The sequence below is a fragment of the Strigops habroptila genome, chromosome 21 (assembly GCF_004027225.2).
Source record: "Strigops habroptila isolate Jane chromosome 21, bStrHab1.2.pri, whole genome shotgun sequence".
NCBI classification, from domain to species: Eukaryota; Metazoa; Chordata; class Aves; order Psittaciformes; family Psittacidae; genus Strigops; species Strigops habroptila.
Genome location: NC_044297.2, coordinates 2,117,973 through 2,138,924, shown reverse-complemented (window position 1 = coordinate 2,138,924; position 20,952 = coordinate 2,117,973). Strand labels below are relative to the sequence as shown.

Below are 20,952 nucleotides of genomic sequence, written 5' to 3'. Positions count from 1 at the left end.
ACATCCCAAAGCTCCGTGCTGGGCTGTGAGCAGTTTGCTGGTGCACCGAGGAGGACACCCACTTCCTCAAATGCAAGGAGCAGAGCGCAGGGCTGGGCAGGCACCCCTGGGTGCAGGCTGGGGCCGTGCTGCTGCATCCCTGCATCAGCCAAAGAGGGGAGCGAAAAGGGGAGCAGAAAAGGCAGCATCACCTCAGCATCGTCGGGAAGGCAGAAAAGAGCTTCACAAGAGAGCAGGGCAGGAAGGTACTTTTACGGGTTGTTCCGAGGCGCCCGCAGAGGAGGGAAGAGGAAGCACGTTGGCAAATCAACCCTTGCTGCGCCGTTGCTCTTGGTGCAGGGATTGCACCCTGGGTGCAGGATCCCCACGGGACCTCAGAGCTTCGTTTCCACCCGTCTCCCAAGCAAGGTCCCCCTTGAGAAACAAAAAGCTTTTCCTGATCCAGAATGTCCCTCAAGCTGCCGCGGAACTGGGATTTCAACCTCAAAATGGATGCTGCGAAAATAGGTACCGTGTTTCTTTATGCGCTTCTGTTCCTGCTTCAGCCTTTTTGGGGTCCAGTGGGGTGCTTGTGGCCAAGTCCAGCTGTGGTTCTGGCTACGGCCATGACCCAAACCCACTTCTGGCCTCCAGCTGCTTTTGGGACAGCAGATGGTTTGCAAATGAAGTGATTTGCAAAGCTGTCACAGAGGGATGCTGTGGGAGCACTGGGTCTTGGTAGGGTGGGGAATGGAGGGACTTGGCATCGCGGGGCTGCTGCCCACCCATAACCCAGGTTTGGGGGGCTCTCAACCACATGGGCTCATTCTGCTGGCACAAGCCCTGCAGGAGGTGAAGTGTAGGCCAAGAGGTGGACGGAGTGGTGTGGGCTGGAGGAAGCAATCTCACTCTTGCTCAGGTTTCTTCTCCCACCCCAACGTCACTGATTTCCTCTTGCTGGTGGTAAAGAGCCCCCTGATGCCCATGCTGGGCTCTGTGCTGTGAGACAGCTTCACTGCGTGATTTCCTGGCTTATCTCCTGCCTCTGCCCACGGCTGCAGCACGAAACCCACTTGAGAACACCTTTGGGCCCTACCGCAGGTTCCGTGGCCAAAATACCACAGCAGAACCAAGGCCTGCTTTGGGGTCAAGCAACGAGGGAGGGATTTGATAGTGAGGATGCTGCGGTTGAGGCAGGCGTGCATGAGCCCAGCCTTGTGCATGCACTGAGGCAATCTGTGGTCCTGGCACTGGCCAAAACATGGTTGAGACACACTGACACCTTGATTTCTCACAGCAGCAGAGAGAATTGACCCGGACGCTGGTCTCTGTGTGCTGAGCTCTTCCTCCCTGCGCCTTGCATCAGCTTGCAATGTCATCCTGGCTGGGCTGTCTTGCAAAAGGCAATTTGGAATTCTATCTGAAGCTGCTTTTATTGGGGTGGTCAAACCTTCGCCTCACAAAAGGCCCCAAATGAAGAGTCCCCAGCATGCACGGGATGCTCATGCACAGGATGAGCCCCTGAGTAGCTTTCATAGAATCCCAGCCTGGTTTGGGTTGAAGGGACCTTAAAGCTCATCCAGCTCCAACCCCCCGCCCTGGGCAGGGACACCTTCCACTAGAGCAGGTTGCTCCAAGCCCCTGTGTCCAACCTGGCCTTGAACACTGCCAGGGATGGAGCATTCGGGATGGAGCTGTCAGGCAGACAGGAGAAGCAGTGCCACCACCTGCACTCATCAGCCTGAAGGACAACGGTGGAGAAATCCCCACATAGTTATCACAGAAGCATCTGGGATTTCTACATTGCCCATTTTTAGGGTTATTAGTGTTGTTTTGCCCAGAGGTTGTGGAGCAGTGGCTAAATCCAATCGGTAGCTCAGCTCTTCTCTTGCTTTGGGGTTGGGGACCAGCCGCTGCCATCCACAGGGGTGCAGCAGGGATGTGACTTGCTTATGGAAAGTACTTGCACATTAGTCACCCTTGCTGGCTCCTTCTGGCTTCAGGACACTTCCCTCTCCTCACCCTCAGCCATGGTGGTGGCACAAGCAGCTTTTGGAGGTCCCAGGGCAGCGCAGCAGCTCTGGTTTGCTTCCTCACAAAGCTCTTTAGTTCAATGAAGGAGAAAATGACATTTGTGATTATCATTGCAAACCGGTTGGACTTGATGATCTCAAAGGTCTTTTCCAGCCTCGTTGGTTCTATGATTCTTGTGGCACTTTTGCTTTTACAGTACCCAACGTCCCTCCTGTGGGACAGGAGCAAAGGAGATGGCAGGGAGGACTCTTGCCCAAGGCAAGGCTTTGGAGCAGGAGCCAGTGTTGATGCAGATACCATGGTGGCAATTTCTCCTGCAATCACACTTTGGCAGGGCTCCTCTCGTCAGAGTCCCCATGGCTGGGGGGAGAGTGAGGATGTTTTGAAGGAAACATACAACTTCAGAGGCAGTTACTACAGGAAATGCTTTGGGAGGCACCACATTTGCTTTTAGTGGCTCTTTCCTGCCCCATAAGAGAGGCAAGGAGGAGCCAAGTGTGGCAGGGATGTGTTGGTGAGTGCTGGACCATCCTGGTGAGAGCCAGGGGAAAAGCCAAGCTCCCACAGCAGATCCTCTCCATGCTCTGCATGAGCCCTGCCATGGGCACGGTATTTAGGAGCCTCGCATCATGGGTAGGAAGGAGCCTGAAAACTCCTATTTGGGCCTTAAATGAGCCCAAAGTACAGGGAGAGCTGCCTCACACAGCAGGAAAATATATGTGTGTGTTCACACTGGTGCACAGGTATGTGCATGAACATGGCTAAGCCACGGCTAAGCCTCCAGTTGTGCTGTGAGTCTTCAGCTAATGCTAAAGGAAGGGGACCCACGTGTGCTCCTCTGAATGCACACCCCCTACACAGCTGGGAAAGGCTGCAAAGAGGGAGAGAGAAACCTGATTTCCAGCAAGGACCAGGCAATTTAAGCTTAAGGCTGAGAGCAGGAGGAATCCCTGGGTAGCAGATTGATGGGTTGATTTCTTTCCATGGTGCAGAGCCCTGATGCAGCCATGACTGGCCTAGAGGGAGATTAGTGTCTGCAATAAGGGGTAGTAAACCATTGCCCTTTACATAAAAGAGTTGATTTCTCCTTCCACATCTTGTGCCACTGGAATATCAGCGCTGCTGGGCTGGGCTGAGCCATGTGGGGAAGGGAATTTTGGCAACACAGAGCTGGCGGATGGAGACACATCCCTGATTTCCACCCATCTCTGCTTCATCAAGATGAGGTCGTGTGATGGGATAGGAGAAAGCACAGCAAAATTGGAGTGGTCCAGAGTGCTGGACCATGGGAGAGCGTCTTTCTACAGAATGGGGCTAGTTTGGAGCCAATCCATTTGGGATTTGCTCTTTGGTGATGGGCTGTGGTTTCTGTGCCCCGCACCCTGTAGCATCCCTGCTCCCAGCAGCTGCTCCACCCTGCACATCATTCCCCAGAAATCCTCATCCCTGAGGAGCTGGCAGCAGCCACAAGACGTGAAGGAACATGATTTACAGAGAGGAGCGATGCTGCTGGTGAGCAGTTTGCTGAGATTCGTATTAGTACTTATGGGATTTGCGTAAATGCAGATGTTTTGGCAAAGACGCTGCCCGGAGCCTGAGGTGCAATCTGGGAACCCCACTTTGGTTTCTGCATCAGGGTAATTCCCAGCATTTTTCAAGGGAAGCAGCTGGCAAATCCCTTTCTTACAACCACATCTTCTGCAGGGGGCATCCATCCCACATCAGCACACACTGAGATAAAAGCAGCATCCTCACTGCTCTTGGAAGGGTGACTTTTAGATTCACAACCCTTGTTGGGTTTTGGGGATGGGATCTGTGGCAGGTTTGAGGTGGGGAGGTGAGCTCAGAGTGCTCTACCCAAGCCTGGCTCTGAAGGACCAAGGCAAGAGTGCCTTGCTCCAGGGGATTTCAGAACGGGAAGCTGGGCACAGTCCTGAGCCTCGGAAGCAACTGACTGCTCAGCACTGGGTGCAAGGTGCTTTGTAGGCTCATGCTCCCTGTGGGTGTCTGTGCATCACAAGGCAGCAGTGGGTGACTTTTCTCCTCTTTTAAGCATGTCCTTTGCACTCAGGCCCATGCCAGGATTCACTGACACTCGTATCTACCACAGCTGCTGCAGCCCTCTGCTCTGCTGACCAGCTCAGGCATCTGGGGGCAGAGATATGGGACTGCTGCAGCTTCCCCCATCCCACAGCATTGCACAACGCTTCCCTCCCAGCTCAGCCTGAACATCCTCTGCCAGCAAATGCAGCTGGGCTCAGGAGGCCGAATCCTGCTCCACTCTCTGCACCGTGGCACTCAGCCAGGTGCCACCAGCTCTGTTTGAGCAGGGAGATGTAGGACCTCAAGAGATCACCATGTGAAGCTGAATTCCCCTGCAGTCGTGTCATTGTTTTTGCCCCATGACCATAGATGCTAACTCAGCTACCAGGCACTCCTGCAGTGCCTGGTCCAGAGGCAAAATTCCTTCTGGAAATGGTCCCTCCCAAGGCATTTACTCTCACAGAAGCATTTAGAGATGCCATAGGGCCGTGCTGCTGGTCCCCGCCACAGCTCAGTGGTGATGCGGAGAAGACAGGATGCTTCGAATCCACATTGACACTTCTTTGGAGACTTTCCACTCCCATTGTGTGCAAACTGCCCATGGAAACACGAGGCAAAGCTCTCCCAGAGCAAAACTGCAACTTCCAACCCGTTTCTTTCCGAGGCAGGCTGGGTCATTGTGCCGGTGCTGCCGCAGGCTCTTTGGGGAGGGTGTAAGGAAAACACACACACATTATTAGACAAAACCCTGATGATTTTCTTCTTACTTGCAAGACAATTCCTCCCACGCAGGAAAAAGGAAGCACACGCTGACAGATACTGCAGCCACTTCCTTTAAACCCTGCAGCCACCCTGCTCAGCGCAGCCAGAGGGGCAGAGAGCCGCGCTCGCTGCTGGAGCATCACTCAGCCCTTGGGGGAGGCTGGTGGCTGGTCCCTGTGTGTGTCCCCACCAGCCCGTCCCTCTCCTTCCCTTGGCAGCCCGTTCCAGGAGCGTGATGAGCGGGGATGCAGCGGGCACCGGGCCTGGTGCCCCCAGCGCGCTGCAGCGGCCCCTGAAGGACGGCTGGCTCAAGAAGCAGCGCTCCATCGTCAAGAACTGGCAGCAGCGGTACTTCGTGCTCAAGGGACAGCAGCTTTACTACTACAAGGATGAGGATGATGTCAAGCCACAGGTAGGAAGAGGATGCTGGGCTTTGCCCGTCCTCAGTCTCCCTCTTCTTGCAGCTTTGCTCATGGGAAAATGTTTTGGGATGGGGCTGGAGTAGGGTGTTAAAGGAGTTTTCTGCCTCTGGACAGTACCAGAGATGAGATACCCTGATCAGGAGCTTCATGTATGCACTTTCTTTACTGTGAGGGTGGTGAGGTCCTGGCACAGTTGCCCAAAGAAGTTTCAATTGCTCCATCCCTGGCAGAGTTCAAGGCCAGGTTGGACAGAGCCTTGGGTGACATGGTCTAGTGTGAGGTGTCCCTGCCTGTGGCAGGGGGTTGGAACTGAATGATCTTCAGGTCCTTTCCAACCCAAACCATTCTACGATTCTATATCTACTTAAATTCTTCAAGTGCCTGCAGGCAGTTGGTAGATCCTCGGGGTGAAACACATGGCTGAGTGTGGCAGGATCCAGGTCCTATTTCTGGCTTTGCCCTGTGTCAGGGTGACTGGGAGGAACTGCCTCCTCCATTGTAAAAGGGATGTAGAAACAGAAAGTGCTCTGCCCGTGACCCTGATGCACCACAGAATCCCAGACTGGTTTGGGTTGAAGGGACCTTAAAGCTCATCCAGCTCCAACCCCTGCCACGGGCAGGGACACCTTCCACTAGAGCAGGTTGCTCCAAGCCCCTGTGTCCAACCTGGCCTTGAACACTGCCAGGGATGGGGCAGCCACAGCTTCTCTGGGCACCCTGTGCCAGCGCCTCAGCACCCTCACAGGGAAGAGCTTCTGCCTTATCTCCAACCTGAACTTCCCCTGTTTCAGTTTGAACCCATCGCCCCTTGTCCTGTTGCTCCAGTCCCTGATGAAGGTCCCTCCCCAGCATCCTTGTAGCCCCCTTCAGACACTGGGAGCTGCTCTGAGGTCTCCACGCAGCTTCTCTTCTCCAGGCTGAACAGCCCTAATGTTCTCAGCCTGTCTCCGTACAGGAGCTGCTTCAGCCCCTGAGCATCCTCGTGGCCTCCTCTGCACTTGCTCCAACAGCTCATTTCAATCCTCTCTGATCCCATCAATGATTCTGACTGATCCAGCTGCAACTCAAGCTCTTGGAGCACTGAAAGTCCTCCTGCAGGAGCCTGGTGGCCTTTAGGAGGCTGAAACTTCATGTCCTTGGCAGAGCCCTATTTCCTCTGGTGCTGAGTCACCCCCACTCGGTCCCCACGTGCCTCGGCCGCTCCCATCCATCCCCTCTATCCAGGACCAAGCTGCCCATGCTCACAGTGATGGATGGGGAAAGGAAGGTCCAAAAGCAATGGCTCTTTTTCACTTTGCTTTTCTATTTCCCCTTCCTTTTCTTCTTTTTCTCTACTCCTCTGCTGCAAACTTTGGGTGTGGTTTGGGGGTTTAAGCGATGCTGTGTTAAAGGAACAGTTTTCCTGCTCTAGTGTTTTGGTAAGTGCCTTCTCCTTTGTACTCTCTTCTTCCACTCCCAACAGGGGTTAAAATGCACGTGAGAAGGGAGGAAAAAAAGGAAAAGAGCAAAATAACCATTCTGAGAATCACTTCATCAGAAAAACTGGCATTAAAGAAGTGTCCCTTAATGTTTGAGGAGTAATTCTTAGCAGATACATAAAGCTCACCAGCTCCTGCAACCTGCTTGAAAGAAGGACTTTAATCCTCAATGCTTACACATGGTAGTATCAGAGACAGGACATATTTGCACCTCGTGCTCTGCTTTGTCCTAGGGCTGCCTGTCTCTCCAGGGAAGCACCATCAAGGAGGTGGCCAGCAACCCAGAGGAAGGAGGGAAATTCATCTTTGAAATCATCCCAGGTAAGGATGCTTCCCTCCTCTTCCCTCCTCTTTGTTGCACACTTTTGGGTCCCCCCAGAATCATTTGGGCCACTCCTTTTGCTCCCACCTCTTGACAAGGTCTCCCAGTGTTGAGCTGCACATGAAAACTAACATCTTGCTTTCACTATTCCCATGTTGGGGCTGGAGGAGGGCCCTTGTCCCATGCTGAGAAGCCCAGCCAAGCTGCACTGTTCAGCAGTTTCTGTTCCCTTCTTGCAGCCCTACAGCGAGGGTGCAGTGTAAAAGCTTCATTTCAGAGCCAAGTAGAGATCAATGGGGAAATTTGGAGCCAAAAGCACTTAGGAAGGAAACCAAGCAGAAGAATGTGTCTTTTCTCCTCCAATCCTCTCTATAAAGGATAATAAATGGTTCTTTGCAGGCTTCTCTGGAGAGCAGACCCGGGCCGGGCAGGACACCTGCGTGCTCATGGCTAATTCCCAGTCTGAGATGGAAGAATGGGTTAAATCCATCCGACGGGTGCTGGGCTCTACATCAGGAGGTAAAGGAGAGCAGGGACAGCTCTTGGAGAGGCCATTTCTCACTGCCTCATGGTCTGCGGTGCTTCTGTGCGAGGGTTTCAAAGCTGGGTTCATAAATCCTTCCAGCTGGGAAATGGAACTGTGGTGTGACTGTAACACCTTAGAAACCTCCTCCTAGGCCAGACCCTGTGGTGCTGGGTCTGCTGCAAGCATGGGCAGCATGAAGTAAATGGCAGCCAAGCATGAAAGAAGATTTCTGGGCTGGTTTCAACCTCTTTTGCAAACTTCCTCATTGAATTCTTGCCCCCAGAAAATACTGTTCGTGAAAACAACCCTTTGCAGGGCTCAAGCACTGAAAAATCCTGTCTATAACCTGCCCGTTTCCTTGCTTTGCTTTTCTTGCTCAGCCCAGCCCTTCTGCCTTGGCTATACAACAACCCTCCTCACACATAGGCAAGGCTTGTGCCAACAGGATCCCTGCTTCCAGCCCCATCCCAAGGACGCATTTATTCCATTACAACATTGTGGTCAGGGAAGTATAAAACATGACCCCACCAGAATGGAGCACACCATAAATTTGCCACCCCAGGGGAAGCCCACAAAGGAAGCAGCAAAGGTCATTCCAACCACTTTTCCTGTAAGGATGAACTTCTCCAATGAGGGTGAACTCCTATAAGCAAAATCCACCTCTCCTCCCTCCCTCTGTGCCTTGCCCTGACTATTTGTATGATGTTTTATAGGGTCCATGCCCTTCAGCTCTGTAATTCAAGCACGATGGAGCTCTGGGCTCCCCTAGCTCCTGTGTTAGTGTAAATCACAGCGGTTCAGACACAGGCAGGAGCTGCCAACTGAGCTCTTTCACTGCAGCACAGGTTAAGCTTCACCTAAAGGACAACACAACTTGCTTTCCTCTGCAGCCCTGGTGTTTCCTGCCTCTAACTGAACCATGCTGTGCCCTGGGGGAAGCATCTGAAATGAGCGTTGCATGAGCCAGAGATTTTCAAGGCATTGCCCTACCTGGCTCTAATATTTAACAACAACTCCACACCTGAGCCTTGCTTAAACCTGGATGGCTGCCAGTTTCTTCTGGCTAGATAAAGGGACCTTATGTGATAGAAAATGTACATTTACAGCAGTACAGAGAGCCCTGAGGATAGCAGAGATGTCAGATAGTGTAGAGCTGCATTTTATGTCACTACACAGGTTAACAGACCCCAAAACTTCATGCTTCAGGGTTCTGGCTTCAATATAAGCTGAGGCAACATGTGCTTTTGAAGCAACCGCTGCATGGTGGAGGCTTTGGCCAAAGCAGCCCCACACATCCCAGTCGTGAGCTTGTTGCACGCCAAAGAGCAGAGAAGCTGCAAAGGGTGAAGCAACAGCAAAAGCATCTCCAAAATGTGGGAGGGGTTTTGCACGGCTGGCTGCCTCCCTGCAGAGCATTCTGACATGGGCATGCATTGGAGGTACCCCCACATTAACCAACCTGCCAGTTTGCAGTTAAAGAAGCGATTCACTATCAACTACCAAAGCAGAGAGGGAGGAAAACAGCAGCTATTTGCTTTTCCCGTGCACAGTGACAGGTTTATATTAATAGTTTAAAAGTGTGAGTTATATATGAAAATCCCCATGATCAGGCAGGTACTGACAAGCCTTGTGGTTCCAAATGAGTGTTTTCTTGCCTTTTCCTCCTCTGGAAGATGCACAGGAATTACTTCAGCTTTCAGAGCACAAGGTGAACACATCACAGGCACTGCTGGGGCAAAAACATGGTAGAGGACCATAGAACCCGTTACCATTAATATCCCAGAGTTCGAGTTTGGATTTGTCTGCTCTTACCATGCCCCAGGCTCCGAGGAGGAAGAGCTGGGATGCAGGCTGCTGCCTTCCTACCTTCGAGCTTTTCTTCTGCTGTGAGTTCAGGAGGAAAAAGCCATTGCTGCGAAGGAAAGGTACCTCCTGCTGCTGCTCCCTGCACAGGGGAGTTCTGGAGGGGGAGAGGAGAGGGGATGGGAAAGAAAAGCAACTAAATCAGTTAGACTTCCAGCTCCAAACCTCTGCTTGCCTTCTTTCTTGGTGGTCTGCTGTGCTTTCTATAGCCTTCAGCTTGCTTTTTCTCCCTGTGCCATCAGCCTTTTTGCTGTTCCTGTCTCCCTCTGTATCAGCACCCTGCTCCAAGGCAGGCAAGCAGCACAGCAGGAAACGAGGCTCACTGCTTGGTTTTAACCAGTTTGAGACCTGTTAGTTATTTGGAGGAGGAACAAGGCTTCATTAAGCTAGTATTTCTTTGGAAGATGTTCTGCTTTGCCCCAGATTGCAGCCTTCTTATAGCTCCTATGCTATCAGAACAGCAGGTACCACTGTCATGTTATCACCTGATGCTAAAGTGCCTTTAGCAAAGGGTTTGGGCTCCTCTAACCCTTGTTCTTTCCCCAGTGGTGTTCGGGCAGCGCTTGGCAGACACCATGGCCTACGAGCAGAGGTTCGGGCAGCACCAGGTCCCCATCCTGGTGCAGAAGTGTGCTGAGTTCATCCGGGAGCACGGCGTGAGCGAGGAGGGCATCTTCCGCCTCCCCGGCCAAGACAACCTGGTGAAGCAGCTCAGGGATGCCTTTGATGCTGGAGAAAGACCATCATTTGACCGGTAATGCTGGATCCCCCCTTTCCTGCTCATATGCCCTCAAACCTGGGGGAAAGCAGTCTGTCAAACCCCCCTGAGAGCCCAGCAGTGCCCTGCAGGAAACCTGGACCCTCCAGAAGGGCTTGGTAAGGGAAGAGGATTCATCAGAAACCCCCAAAACAGCATTAGAGGGTGCTGAGATTCATGGAAATAAAGAAAAGCATTTAGGAAAAGCCTGCCTCCATACAGCAGTTATCTGTGCAGGAGCAGCCAAAGGGAAGAGCCTACACAGCCCATCAGCTAAAGGCAGAGGTTTAGAGAAAGGAGAGCTAGCAAAGGATCACAAATAAGCTCAGACAACACCCTCATGCTCACAGTAAAGGTCATTTCTTTCCTTGCCAGCCCACAGCCATGGTATTTTCCTCCTGTTGCTTCATCCTGTACTACCACATAGAGATATGAGAGATTTTGGCTGCATCCTCCTGACCCCCTTCCTCTGCAGGGCTGAGAGCTCTGCTGTAGGTCTCAGAGAGGCTTTAGGGAGATGTTTGCCACTGCTACCTCTGCCATGCCCTGTACAAAAGAAGAGAAGAAAGATAAACTCCTGTTGCATCTCTTCATAAAGCCCTTCCATGGCACCTAAAATGAGGCTTTTGTTTTAATTCTTGCCCTGCCTTACCCCCAAGAACTGAGGCAAGGAGTGCCCAGGCTGCTGCATGTGTGTGAAGGTGTTTGATACTGGCTGTGGTGATGGCCCAACTCTGCAGAGCTGGGGAGCTGTCCTGTACAGGATCATGCAAAGGTTTGGGTTGGAAGGGACCTTCAGAGGTCTCTAGCCCAATCCCTGTGAATGGCATCACCCAAGCTCTGGGAGCTGCTGGCAAAATCTGGGCTGCTTGTGGGAGAGAAGGACCCAAAAGGAGCAATGTGTTTAAACTGAAACAGGGCAGATTGAGGTTGTTTTTACCCAGCTTTATGCAGCTTTGTTAGGGAAAAACCACGGGATTTTGACCTAACTCCTCCCTGCCCTGTGTGAGTGGAGCCAGGGCTGCTCTGGCAGTACAACCATCCTGACTCTTGGGTTTGCAGCTATTTCTTGCTTTGTGGGTGTTGGAGCCCTGCTGGGAGCTCTCCTGTTGTAACCTGCCTGTGGGTCAGAGGAAGGTGAAGCTTGCTTGTTATACAGTGGGGTAAAGAGAGGGAGTTTGTCCCTTCCCCATCACCCTGCCATGTTAAGCCCATGCTGCAGGGCTTGCTATGTGCGTTGCTGTGGGCATCTCAGGGTGACTCCCTTGCACTTCAACCAAACCATCTTTTTAGCAAGGAGAAAGGCCAATAGTGGGGTTTTCCAGTGACCTGAATGCTGTGAGACACTGGCTCCACAATCAATGCCATCTTCACAGCCTGTTTGGGTTCACACAGCACTTTTGAATGCACAAACATTGGGTGGGGAGTGTCAGAAAACTCTTGTTGCAGTGCCAATAGATACCTAATGGTGTGTATTGGTTGGCTCTGCAAAAACACAGCTCTGAAATCCTCCTCTGTGGCTATGTGCATTTGTTAAAACCAGTAGGATGTAAAAAACCCCCAAACAGTCCTAAAAATAAATGACCTGGGGGATTTCTGCTAGAAGTTTATCACAGTTCAGCCGCTTCAAGGTAGTTCAAATGAGAGGCTTCTGATCTTGACAGTGTCCCTTTGACATAATGTAAACTCTATGGTATGCAAAGCTGCAAACATCTGTCCCGGCAGAACATCTTCAGTAATTGCTGTTAATCTCCAAAACTCCAGGCAAGCTCTTCCAGCTCCGCACGGAGCGGGGAGCTCCTGCCAAGCACGGGAGCTCCAGCAGGATTTCCATGCAAAGCATCATGAGTCAAATGCAGCCTGGGAAGGCTCAGCCCGGGTGTGAACGCTGGGGACCCACCAGCACCATGGTGGGGGAAATCTCCCCCAAGGATTTCTATTCCTGCCACCTGGGGCCATTCCCTGGCTTGGGGCTCCCTCTGGATTCCCTCCAGCTCACTTTGACCTATTTGTATCATGGATTATCAAACGGTTTGTGTTGGAAGGGAGCTTAAAGCTCACCCAGTTCCAACCCCCTGCCACGGACAGGGACACCTTCCACTAGAGCAGGTTGCTCCAAGCCCCTGTGTCCAACCTGGCCTTGAACACTGCCAGGGATGGGGCAGCCACAGCTTCTCTGGGCACCCTGTGCCAGCGCCTCAGCACCCTCACAGGGAACAACTTCTGCCTCGCATCTCTCTATCTCTCTGTCTCCTGCATCTACACACAGAGCTCTAATACATCCGATGCTCCTGGAGCAGGGTAGGGTTTCCTCAGCAGCTGGGGCTCTTTTCATGTTGCAGGGATACAGATGTTCACACCGTGGCCTCTCTGCTCAAGCTCTACCTGCGGGAGCTGCCGGAGCCAGTGGTGCCCTGGATGCAGTATGAGGATTTCCTGCTGTGCGGGCAGGCGCTGGATGCGGATGAGAGGAAGGTAAAGCTGCTCTTGTGTCTCTGCTTGCTGGCCTTCCTATGATCTGTGGTTCATTGCCAGGGCTTTGTGAGCTGGAGGCACCGGGTGCTTTTAGCTGTGCATTATAAGCTGTGTAATTCCTCAGCTTCTAAATCTGGGGGGAGAAAAGGAAAAAAGAAAGAGAAAGGAAAAAGATAAACCCTCCCAAAGGCAAGGGGGTTTCTCAATTTGACAACATGGATTTGTCCATTTTAAAGCTCACATTTCTGGAGCAGATCAAAGAGCTGCTCAACACCTCTTTTCATGGAGCCCTTGCAGCAAACAGTGTGTGAACACCAAGAGAGGAAGGAAACAGCCTCCTGCAGACCCCTTCAGCCTGAGCTGAGAGCGGAGCTGACAGAGGGCTCTGGGTGAGAGCAAGGAAGGAAGGGGGATTTGAGAGAGGAAGAAGTGAGGAACAGATGGGAAGAGGCTTTTCCTAACTAGATAAGTTACTATATAAGCCCCATCCCCAAAATTCCAGTCGCGGATGCTGTTCATGTACACAAAAAGACAGCCTTGGTGGCATGAGCTTTGTGAACTGCAGGCTTCAGCCCTGTATTTCAATGGCAAATGTTTCTTGTAGGTTGTTTCACTTTAGGATCTTTGGGGTTAAAAATGTTCTAAATGCTTATATACAAGGAATGCAAGAGATGAGGCATGATCAGCTCTTTCTGAAGAGCTCATCGCATTCGTGCGGGGCTGGAAGGGCTCCTGCTCTTACCTTTGCTGGGCAATGGGCTGCCTCTTCTTGCTGAGCACTGTTCAGAAACTTCTCCATGTCCGTTCTTCTGCTGGAGAAATGGAATTTCCAAGAGGTGAGACCATCCAGGGATGGATGGAGTGACCAAGAGCCATTCCTGGGTCTGTATATACCTGTGAATCTTTATAGAGCTATTTCTTCACTTGCATTTAGGGCCATCAGGAACTCCTGAAGCAACTGTCCCTCCTTCCCAGAGACAACTACAACCTCCTCAGCTATATCTGCAGGTCAGTCCTCTGCACAAGGCATGAACAGCTCAGATTTGGTGTTGGTGAGTAGAAATATCATCCCTAAGCCTGAGGCTGCCTCCTCTGGAGGGAGCCCTCTTAAGCCATTGGATGATTCCCTTCAAGGCACCAGATCCTGACTTTTGTAAAGGGAGAACTTCAGCCATGGGGAGAAGCACCTTGGCAATGCCCAAGCAGAAATTCCTCCCCTAAAACTCACTTATGAACCCCCGAGAATCAAAATCAAGGGTAGGTTTTCTAGGCAAAGCCTTGTGCAACAAAGCTGTTGGGTTTCACCCGGCCCAGGGGAATTTGCTCTGGTTGGAGATTTGATCTTTGATTTTCAGCTCATCACATGGTGGTTTTTCTATTGATACCACTAAGACCCACCTCCAGTTTGCAGTCATGAGGCATGTTTCTGTCCTTGGGATCTAGAGGAAAAGCTGGCTGGATGAATGAGGGTTTATAGCAGTGGATGTGTAAGGATTTTTGCAGTCTTCCTTCTCTGACTTGAAATATTTGCCTTTGCATTCTGGCAGGTTTCTACACGAAATCCAGTTGAATTCTAGTGTCAACAAGATGAGTGTGGATAACCTGGCAACAGTGATTGGAGTGAACCTCATCAGACCTAAGAGAGAGGATCCTGCCATTATTATGAGAGGTAAAAGGGACTCCTGGAATACGTGGCATAGGAGCACCTCCTATGCTGAAATACTCAGTTACATCCACATTTTCTACAGTAGACCCATGGATAGAAGCCAGACATATGCCTGGGCACAGGAAGTGCAGCAGGGTAGAGTAAAGCCACATGTTAGTTAGGCTATAAATGTGTCTATAGTGACCCTTAGGAGTTGCATTGTGTGTTGCCTCCATAGATTCCAAACAATTGAGGAACTTGGTGAAATCACCTTTCTTCTGTTTGGAGCAGGAAGGTATAAAAAGCTTCCTAGAGAAACAAAGAAAGCTCAAAGAAATTACTGTTCAGCTGAACAAGTAATCCCAGGGGCAAGGCCAGATGCAGCAGAACTATGTTAAGGCCAAAGGATGCTCTGCTCTGCAGACATCACATGGAAATGGTAGAGATGTTCATATGCTTGTTTGTATAACTGACAACTGTAGTTTGCTTGTTGAGCCAGAGAAGCACAATCTGGGGCTCGGTGCAGCTGAGCAGACTCCAGTCTTGGTTGCTCCATAGGCTGCTCCTGCTGTTCTGGGGTGATATAAAAATCCCTCCCTTTAGTTGGTTTTATGATCCTGCTTCTTGTCTTCGCCTCGTTTCTACGTGCATCTCCATTTTGGACACCAGAAAGACCAACTAGAAATGCAAGTGTCGCTAGAACCATGGAATGGTTTGGGTTGAAAAGGACCTTCAAAGCTCATCCAGTCCAACCCCCCTGCAATGAGCAGGGACACCTTCAGCTAGATCAGGGTGCCCAGAACCACATCCAGCCTGGCCTGGAATGTCTCCAGGGATGGGGCATCCACCACCTCTCTGGGCAACCTGTGCCAGTGTTTTACCACCCTCATTTGTAAATAATTTCATTTTCACATCCAGCCTGAATCTCCTTCTTTTAGTTTAAAACCATCACCCCTCATCCTGTCACAACAGGCCCTGCTAAAGTTTCTCCTCATCTTTCTTATAGGCCCCTTTTAAGAATTGAAAGGCCTCAATAAGGTCTCCCTGGAGTCTTCTCCAGGCTGAACAACCCCAACTCCTCATAGAAGAGATGCTCCATCCCTCTGATCATCCCTTTGATACCAACCTGTCTCTTATCAAGCCTGTCACACTGGGTTTGCTGCTGACAGAGCTCTAATCTCTTGCAGGCACACCACAGATCCAGAAGGTGATGACTGTGCTGATCAGTGACCACGCAAACCTCTTTCCTCCATCCAAGGACGTGCCACCCTCTCCACCTGCCCAAAACAACGACAAGAAGGCACCCATCCTGCGCAGCTCCGTGGGCTGGGATGCTGCTGAGGACCCCGCGGTGGCCAGGGCGGACACACTGATCCGAAGGCAAATGGTGAGGCTGAATCCCCAGGGAAATAACAAGCCATACATTAAAGAATGTGGGATTCATTAGGATGGGATCTAACAGGTCAGCGAGCCACTAAAAGCTCTTGCTATTAATAGGGTAAAGAGCTAGAACTGTCATGCCTGGAATATCTGCATCAGGAAAATGACGTAGAGAAACTTCCCACTTTCCTGTGGAAAATCCACTGTTCTGGGAAAAACTCCTGAAGTTTTTTAGCAGAACAGATGAAACCTTTTCAGTTCCTGCTGGTGAAGGGAAAACATTGAGGATTAAAGGCTTTTGTCAGAAAGAATCTCTGCAAAAAGTGGAAAACATGGTGCATGGCACAAGTTCTTTATGGAAAACTTGTGGCCATTCCCATTAGTATGTTCAAGGGTAAGAATTGCAGTCACAGCAGTCGCTGCAACCTGTTCTCTGCTCACAGAGCAGGATGAGGCTGTCTTAATGCCATGGGTCTGTTTTCCAGAGAGATGACCTGAATTCCAGCACTGCCCGCAGACCAGCTGCGAGCTCAAGTGCACCCAGAGAAGATAAAGGGTCCAAAGATACACCGGGAACGTGGAAAACACAGTCAAGGAAAAGAACTCAGACTTTACCTAACAGGAAACCTCCCCTGGCAGCTGCTTCCGTGGGGGAGAAAGGCAGCAATGACAGGAATGACTCATTTGAGTGCTGGAAAAGCTCCCCTGGGAGCAGCGTGCGCTCCGTGGTCCCTGAGGGACACAAGAGAACATTGTCTCATGATCTTTTTAAGCTGCTCGACCTTCACCGGGCTTCGACCTACGATAACGTTCCCACCTCCCAAGCAGAGAGTGGGGAAGGCAGCGGCTCCGAGAAGGAATTCCTCCCCTGCCCCAGTCCCAGCCATGAGCCAAAGGAAAGAGCCAGCGCCAGCAGCAGCCCTGCCGAGGTGTCCAAGCCTGATGAGGAGAGCAGGGAGTTCCTGCAGAACATGGTCCTGAAGCTGGAAAAAGAGATGGAGGTACAGAAAAAAGACTACGAGGAGCAGATTAAAAGGTAACACAGTGCAGAGTGCTGCTCTGGCGTAAAGGCTGGACCTGGTGACCTTAAAGGTCTTTTCCAACCTAGTTGATTCTATGATTCTGGAGAGTTTGAAGTCTTCAGCTCACGTTATTACATGAGTTGAATAACATGAGGTCATGTGTATATGTTATCCATAAACTCATAGCATTGCACAGATTTATTTACCAACAATACTATACAGCATAGCACTGACTGGTGATAAAATAGAGTATTAGGCTATCTAAAAGTCAATGCTCATGTGCTGTATTCTCATGACATAGTGGCTAATGTTCTATTACTAGTCTACAGTTCTTATGACATCGTTGTATGGCACTGTGATGCTTCTGCAATAATCACACTGTCATAATTCTTGTTATTACTACAGTATTGTACCAATACGCTATCCCAAATTCAGCGAGGCATTCGTACGTTCTTAGTTGTAACCATCAGTGTTATATAGCTTCACATATTGTTAACATGTTATTATATATCAGGTGTATTGATTTATTGCTTTATTGCTTCGTGTTACAGAATCACAGACTGGTTTGGGTTGGAAAGGACCTTAAGATCATCCAGTTCCAACCCCCTGCCATGGGCCATTATGTGGCCATTGAAGGTCAGGGGATTAGGACAGCACCTCTGGTTTCTTTTCTTGCTGAATGACACAGAGGGCAGACTAGTTAAGAACCAGATGGTGACTTCCCAGCACTCTTCTGAGCTCATCCTTATATGCTCCATTTCTCTTTGCAGTCTTGAGAAGGAAAACTATGAAGTCTGGACCAAACTGCTGAGGCTGAATCAGGACATTGAGAAGGAGAAGAAGAAGTCTGAGGAACTGGAGCTGAAGTTGATGAACGTGGAGCGCTCATGGGGGGAGACAGAGAGGAAAAACAAGATGCTTGAGGAGGAGATAAAAAACTTAGCCAAATCCACAAGCAAAACTGATGCCAAAACCAACTAGGAGAAGACAGCCAGCTATGCACAGCTGCATGAGTGCACAGGAATTGCCAAGCAGGTTCAGAGCCAGGGGCTTGTATTGGCCCATGTTCTGCTACTGACCATGGGCTGGTTTGGAGGAAGGAGCCCAGAAGTTACAGGGTGGTTTATGCTCTGAAACAGGAACTTTCAAACATATTCTTTAGCTTTTTTGGCTGTGTTTTTTTCAACTCCTCTTTCAGCTGCTCAAGTAACCTGTAGAACAGGCCGATACTTCTTGCTGCTCAATCATCAGAGTATCTTGCACTCAGGAGTTCAGGTTAAGCACACATTATGCCTTTACAGAAACAACCCAGCAAGCATCCCTGCTGCCAGCCAGGTGGCTCCTTGCTGGAGATACCTCCCGTGCTTCTGAGTGGGACAAAAAGGCCATAAATCCCAGATCCAGAGAGCTGGAAAAGCCCTGAGGTCTGGGGTGGCTCATCCTGTCATGGTATGCCTGAATGGTGGCTGTGAATGCTGCCAGCACCGCTGTTGGGATGTTCACATCCACACATACAGTTGGTTATTGCTCTTATAGAGCAAGAGAAGCCCAGATAGCCTGTGGGGTCTCCTACAGCATCACCTGCTTTGCTGTGCCGGGCTCATAAATATCAAAGTATAAAAATCAGTGTCACAAACTGCTCTTTAGTTAAGTGGCTGTTCGGGTATTTTGAAACCACTGTTCCTTACAACCATGTGTATATAAATCCAGCAGAGCTGCTGCTGAGGCTTTGGAGAGCACTTCACACTCCCAGACACACAGAGAGTCCATCAGCAGCTTTACCTGGTACAGAAAAAGGGGCTTCTGCCTTTTCCCCGATGGACATATTTCAAAGAACAACAGATCTGGACTTATTTACTGCCTCTGCTTTTGTTTTCCATCATTGCATCAGCACACAACAGGATTTTCTCAGCCACTGTGGTGGAAACCTGGGTTTGACCCTGATGATGATGCTGGGTCTCTCCCGGTCACTTGCTGCCATCAGCATAAAAACTAACTGGACCCGAAGGTCTCATGGTGCCACTGTGGCTCTTTGTCAGCTTGCTGCTTGTTTTCCCACTGCCTGCCAGCAAGTTGCCCTTCCACACACAGTGCCATGATGCTGCTGAAGCTTTCGGTGGTGGAAAGAAAATAACAGGACTGTGAAAGAAAACCTTTCCTTCCTCATTTATGTTACACACAGCCCCAGCCTAAAGCCTTCCTGGGAACAGAAATGGGAAAACCACAACAGTGCTGAGTTCCCAAGCAAGATGCCTCTATGCCAAGCAGGGTGAGGTTAATGCAACAACCCTGCATTACTGCTACTGAGGACTTGGTGATACAGAAGTTCAGCTCCAACCAGGCTGCAGACCTGCTTGGCAGAGCCTGCAGGGGAAACCACACTGGGGAGAGAAAGGGACGCAGGAGAAGCTTATGTGAAAAAAGGGGAGACGGGAGCAGGAATGTGTTTTTAGAGAATAAAAGTCAATATTGGGTATATAGCCAATATATATTATATAGCCAATATTTAATCAGATTAAATCTGATTAAAATGTTTCAAATCTGGTCATCTGAAATCTCAGTGAGGAGCAGAGCATTCCTTTGTGTTGGAGCAGAGGGCCTGGACCCGCTGGTGCAGAGCTCCACAGCCTTGCAGAGGGATGGGCAGCTCAGAGAAGAGCCTTAAAGAGCACAGCGTGGCCTCCACCAGCCTCAGCCACCTTCAAAGATGAGTGACCCAAACCTCCCCTTCATGTCTCACACACTATGACACATTTCTTGTCTCCTGAAGCTTCTTTCAAGCCCCACAAACACCATTAGTGCTGCAAGTCAAAGATCCCACCATGTACCTATGGGACTCGCATCTTCCAGTCACCCAAATCAAGAGGTTTCCAAAGCACCTGCGAGATGCATTTTCCCTTCCATCATTTCAGAGCAACTGTTCTCATTCTCAATTCTTTCCTGTGATTTCAGGTGCCCTTGTCAGAGCTGTTCCAGGGTTTGTTTTTTACCTTGACAAGGAGCTCATTCCTAATGTGGGCATGAGCCTCGGGAGTCACTTAGGGAGAAACTCCTCCATTGGGTATAGGAGAAGCATTGTGAACATCTGGGCTGGAAATGCCACACACTCCTTCCCAAAAAGATCAGAAGTGTGAAGAGGCAAATAATCCCTTCACAGCCCTCAGCAGGGTGTAGTGATGTGGAGAGCCTTGGCTGGGGCTCACAAGTCACGATTAGGACAAGTGCACATGATTTTAGTATAAACTGTGCATTCCTCCCTTTCCGCTGCAGATAGGCACAATCAAAGCATGACTGCTTCTGAAGATCACAGTGACTTTTGGAAGATGTTCTGCCCATTAAAATCTGGAGTGTTTATAGTGGTCATACCTAAAAGATAGGCTTCCCAATATAGGTTAGGAGGGCTGGGACTTCCTTAATGCGTGGTGGGGAGTGAACAGCCACAGAGAGCGACATGGGCACTGTGTCAGTTGGTATTGCTGTTGGGTAAGATAAAGAGGGGCTTCCTGGTTTTTAACAGTGAGCTTTCTCCAGAGGCAGAAAAGCATGGATCTGCCATGCCAGGCCTGTGGAAACTTTGCATCTGAAGCCCAGAACCACACCTGGACACTGGCAATGCCCAAATCCTACTGGATTTAATGCTCTGTTGGAGACATCAGAACATGAGATGCCCAAAAACTGATGCATGACCTACATCCCTCTGTGAAGCTTTGTGGGGAAGGAGTAGCAGAGGAAGTCTCCCCTGTTCCTGAAGCAGGGGCTGCTGTTCCTCAGTGCTGCAGAGGGCATTATAAAGTCAAGGAGAGTTGTTTGGTGGCTGCTCTTTAGCTCAGCTGGCTTTAAACATTGATTATGGAGATCCTAGAGAGTGTGAAACTACTATCTTCTAACACTCCAGCAGATTGTCTATTATAGAGAATAAAGAATAAAGCCTGTAGAAAGAGCCTTTTCAACACTGTCCTGGGCACCATAGGCTTGGAAACTGCCCAAAAGGCAGGTTTTTACCCCCTTTACACCTCACACTGCACAGCCTCAGGACACAAGAGCATCCTTGAAGGTGATGGAAGTGCAGGATAACCCCCAACTCATACTGAGGATTTTCCAATCTCTTTAAATGCGATATGGCTCTCCATATTGTAGCAGTAAACCCTCAGATCTGAATGCATCTAAACCTGCTAACCCATGCATTATGGCGTGGAAATATGACATATTTGAGGATATCATTTCAGTCCTCTCTCACTTCTTTG

General features: G+C 50.2%; 1 protein-coding gene across 1 annotated transcript; it reads left to right on the top strand.

The window, feature by feature from the left end:
- The first annotated feature begins 344 nt into the window (after window positions 1–344).
- Window positions 345–20,642, top strand: ARHGAP25 (Rho GTPase activating protein 25). Its single transcript, XM_030509896.1, has 11 exons — window positions 345–507; window positions 5,037–5,230; window positions 6,952–7,039; window positions 7,440–7,559; window positions 9,976–10,183; window positions 12,529–12,661; window positions 13,596–13,669; window positions 14,209–14,330; window positions 15,494–15,693; window positions 16,172–16,722; window positions 17,479–20,642. The coding sequence occupies exons 1-11, from the start codon at window positions 447–449 to the stop codon at window positions 17,687–17,689; spliced, it is 1,962 nt and encodes a 653-aa protein (XP_030365756.1). The 5' UTR covers window positions 345–446; the 3' UTR covers window positions 17,690–20,642.
- The last annotated feature ends 310 nt before the right edge of the window (window positions 20,643–20,952 follow it).

Coding starts and splice junctions, on each gene's coding strand:
- ARHGAP25 (XM_030509896.1), top strand. CDS start 447: ATGTCCCTCAAGCTGCCGCGGAACTGGGATTTCAACCTCAAAATGGAT. Junction 7,560..9,975: donor GCTGGGCTCTACATCAGGAG/GTAAAGGAGAGC, acceptor TTCTTTCCCCAG/TGGTGTTCGGGCAGCGCTTG. Junction 10,184..12,528: donor GAAAGACCATCATTTGACCG/GTAATGCTGGAT, acceptor TTCATGTTGCAG/GGATACAGATGTTCACACCG.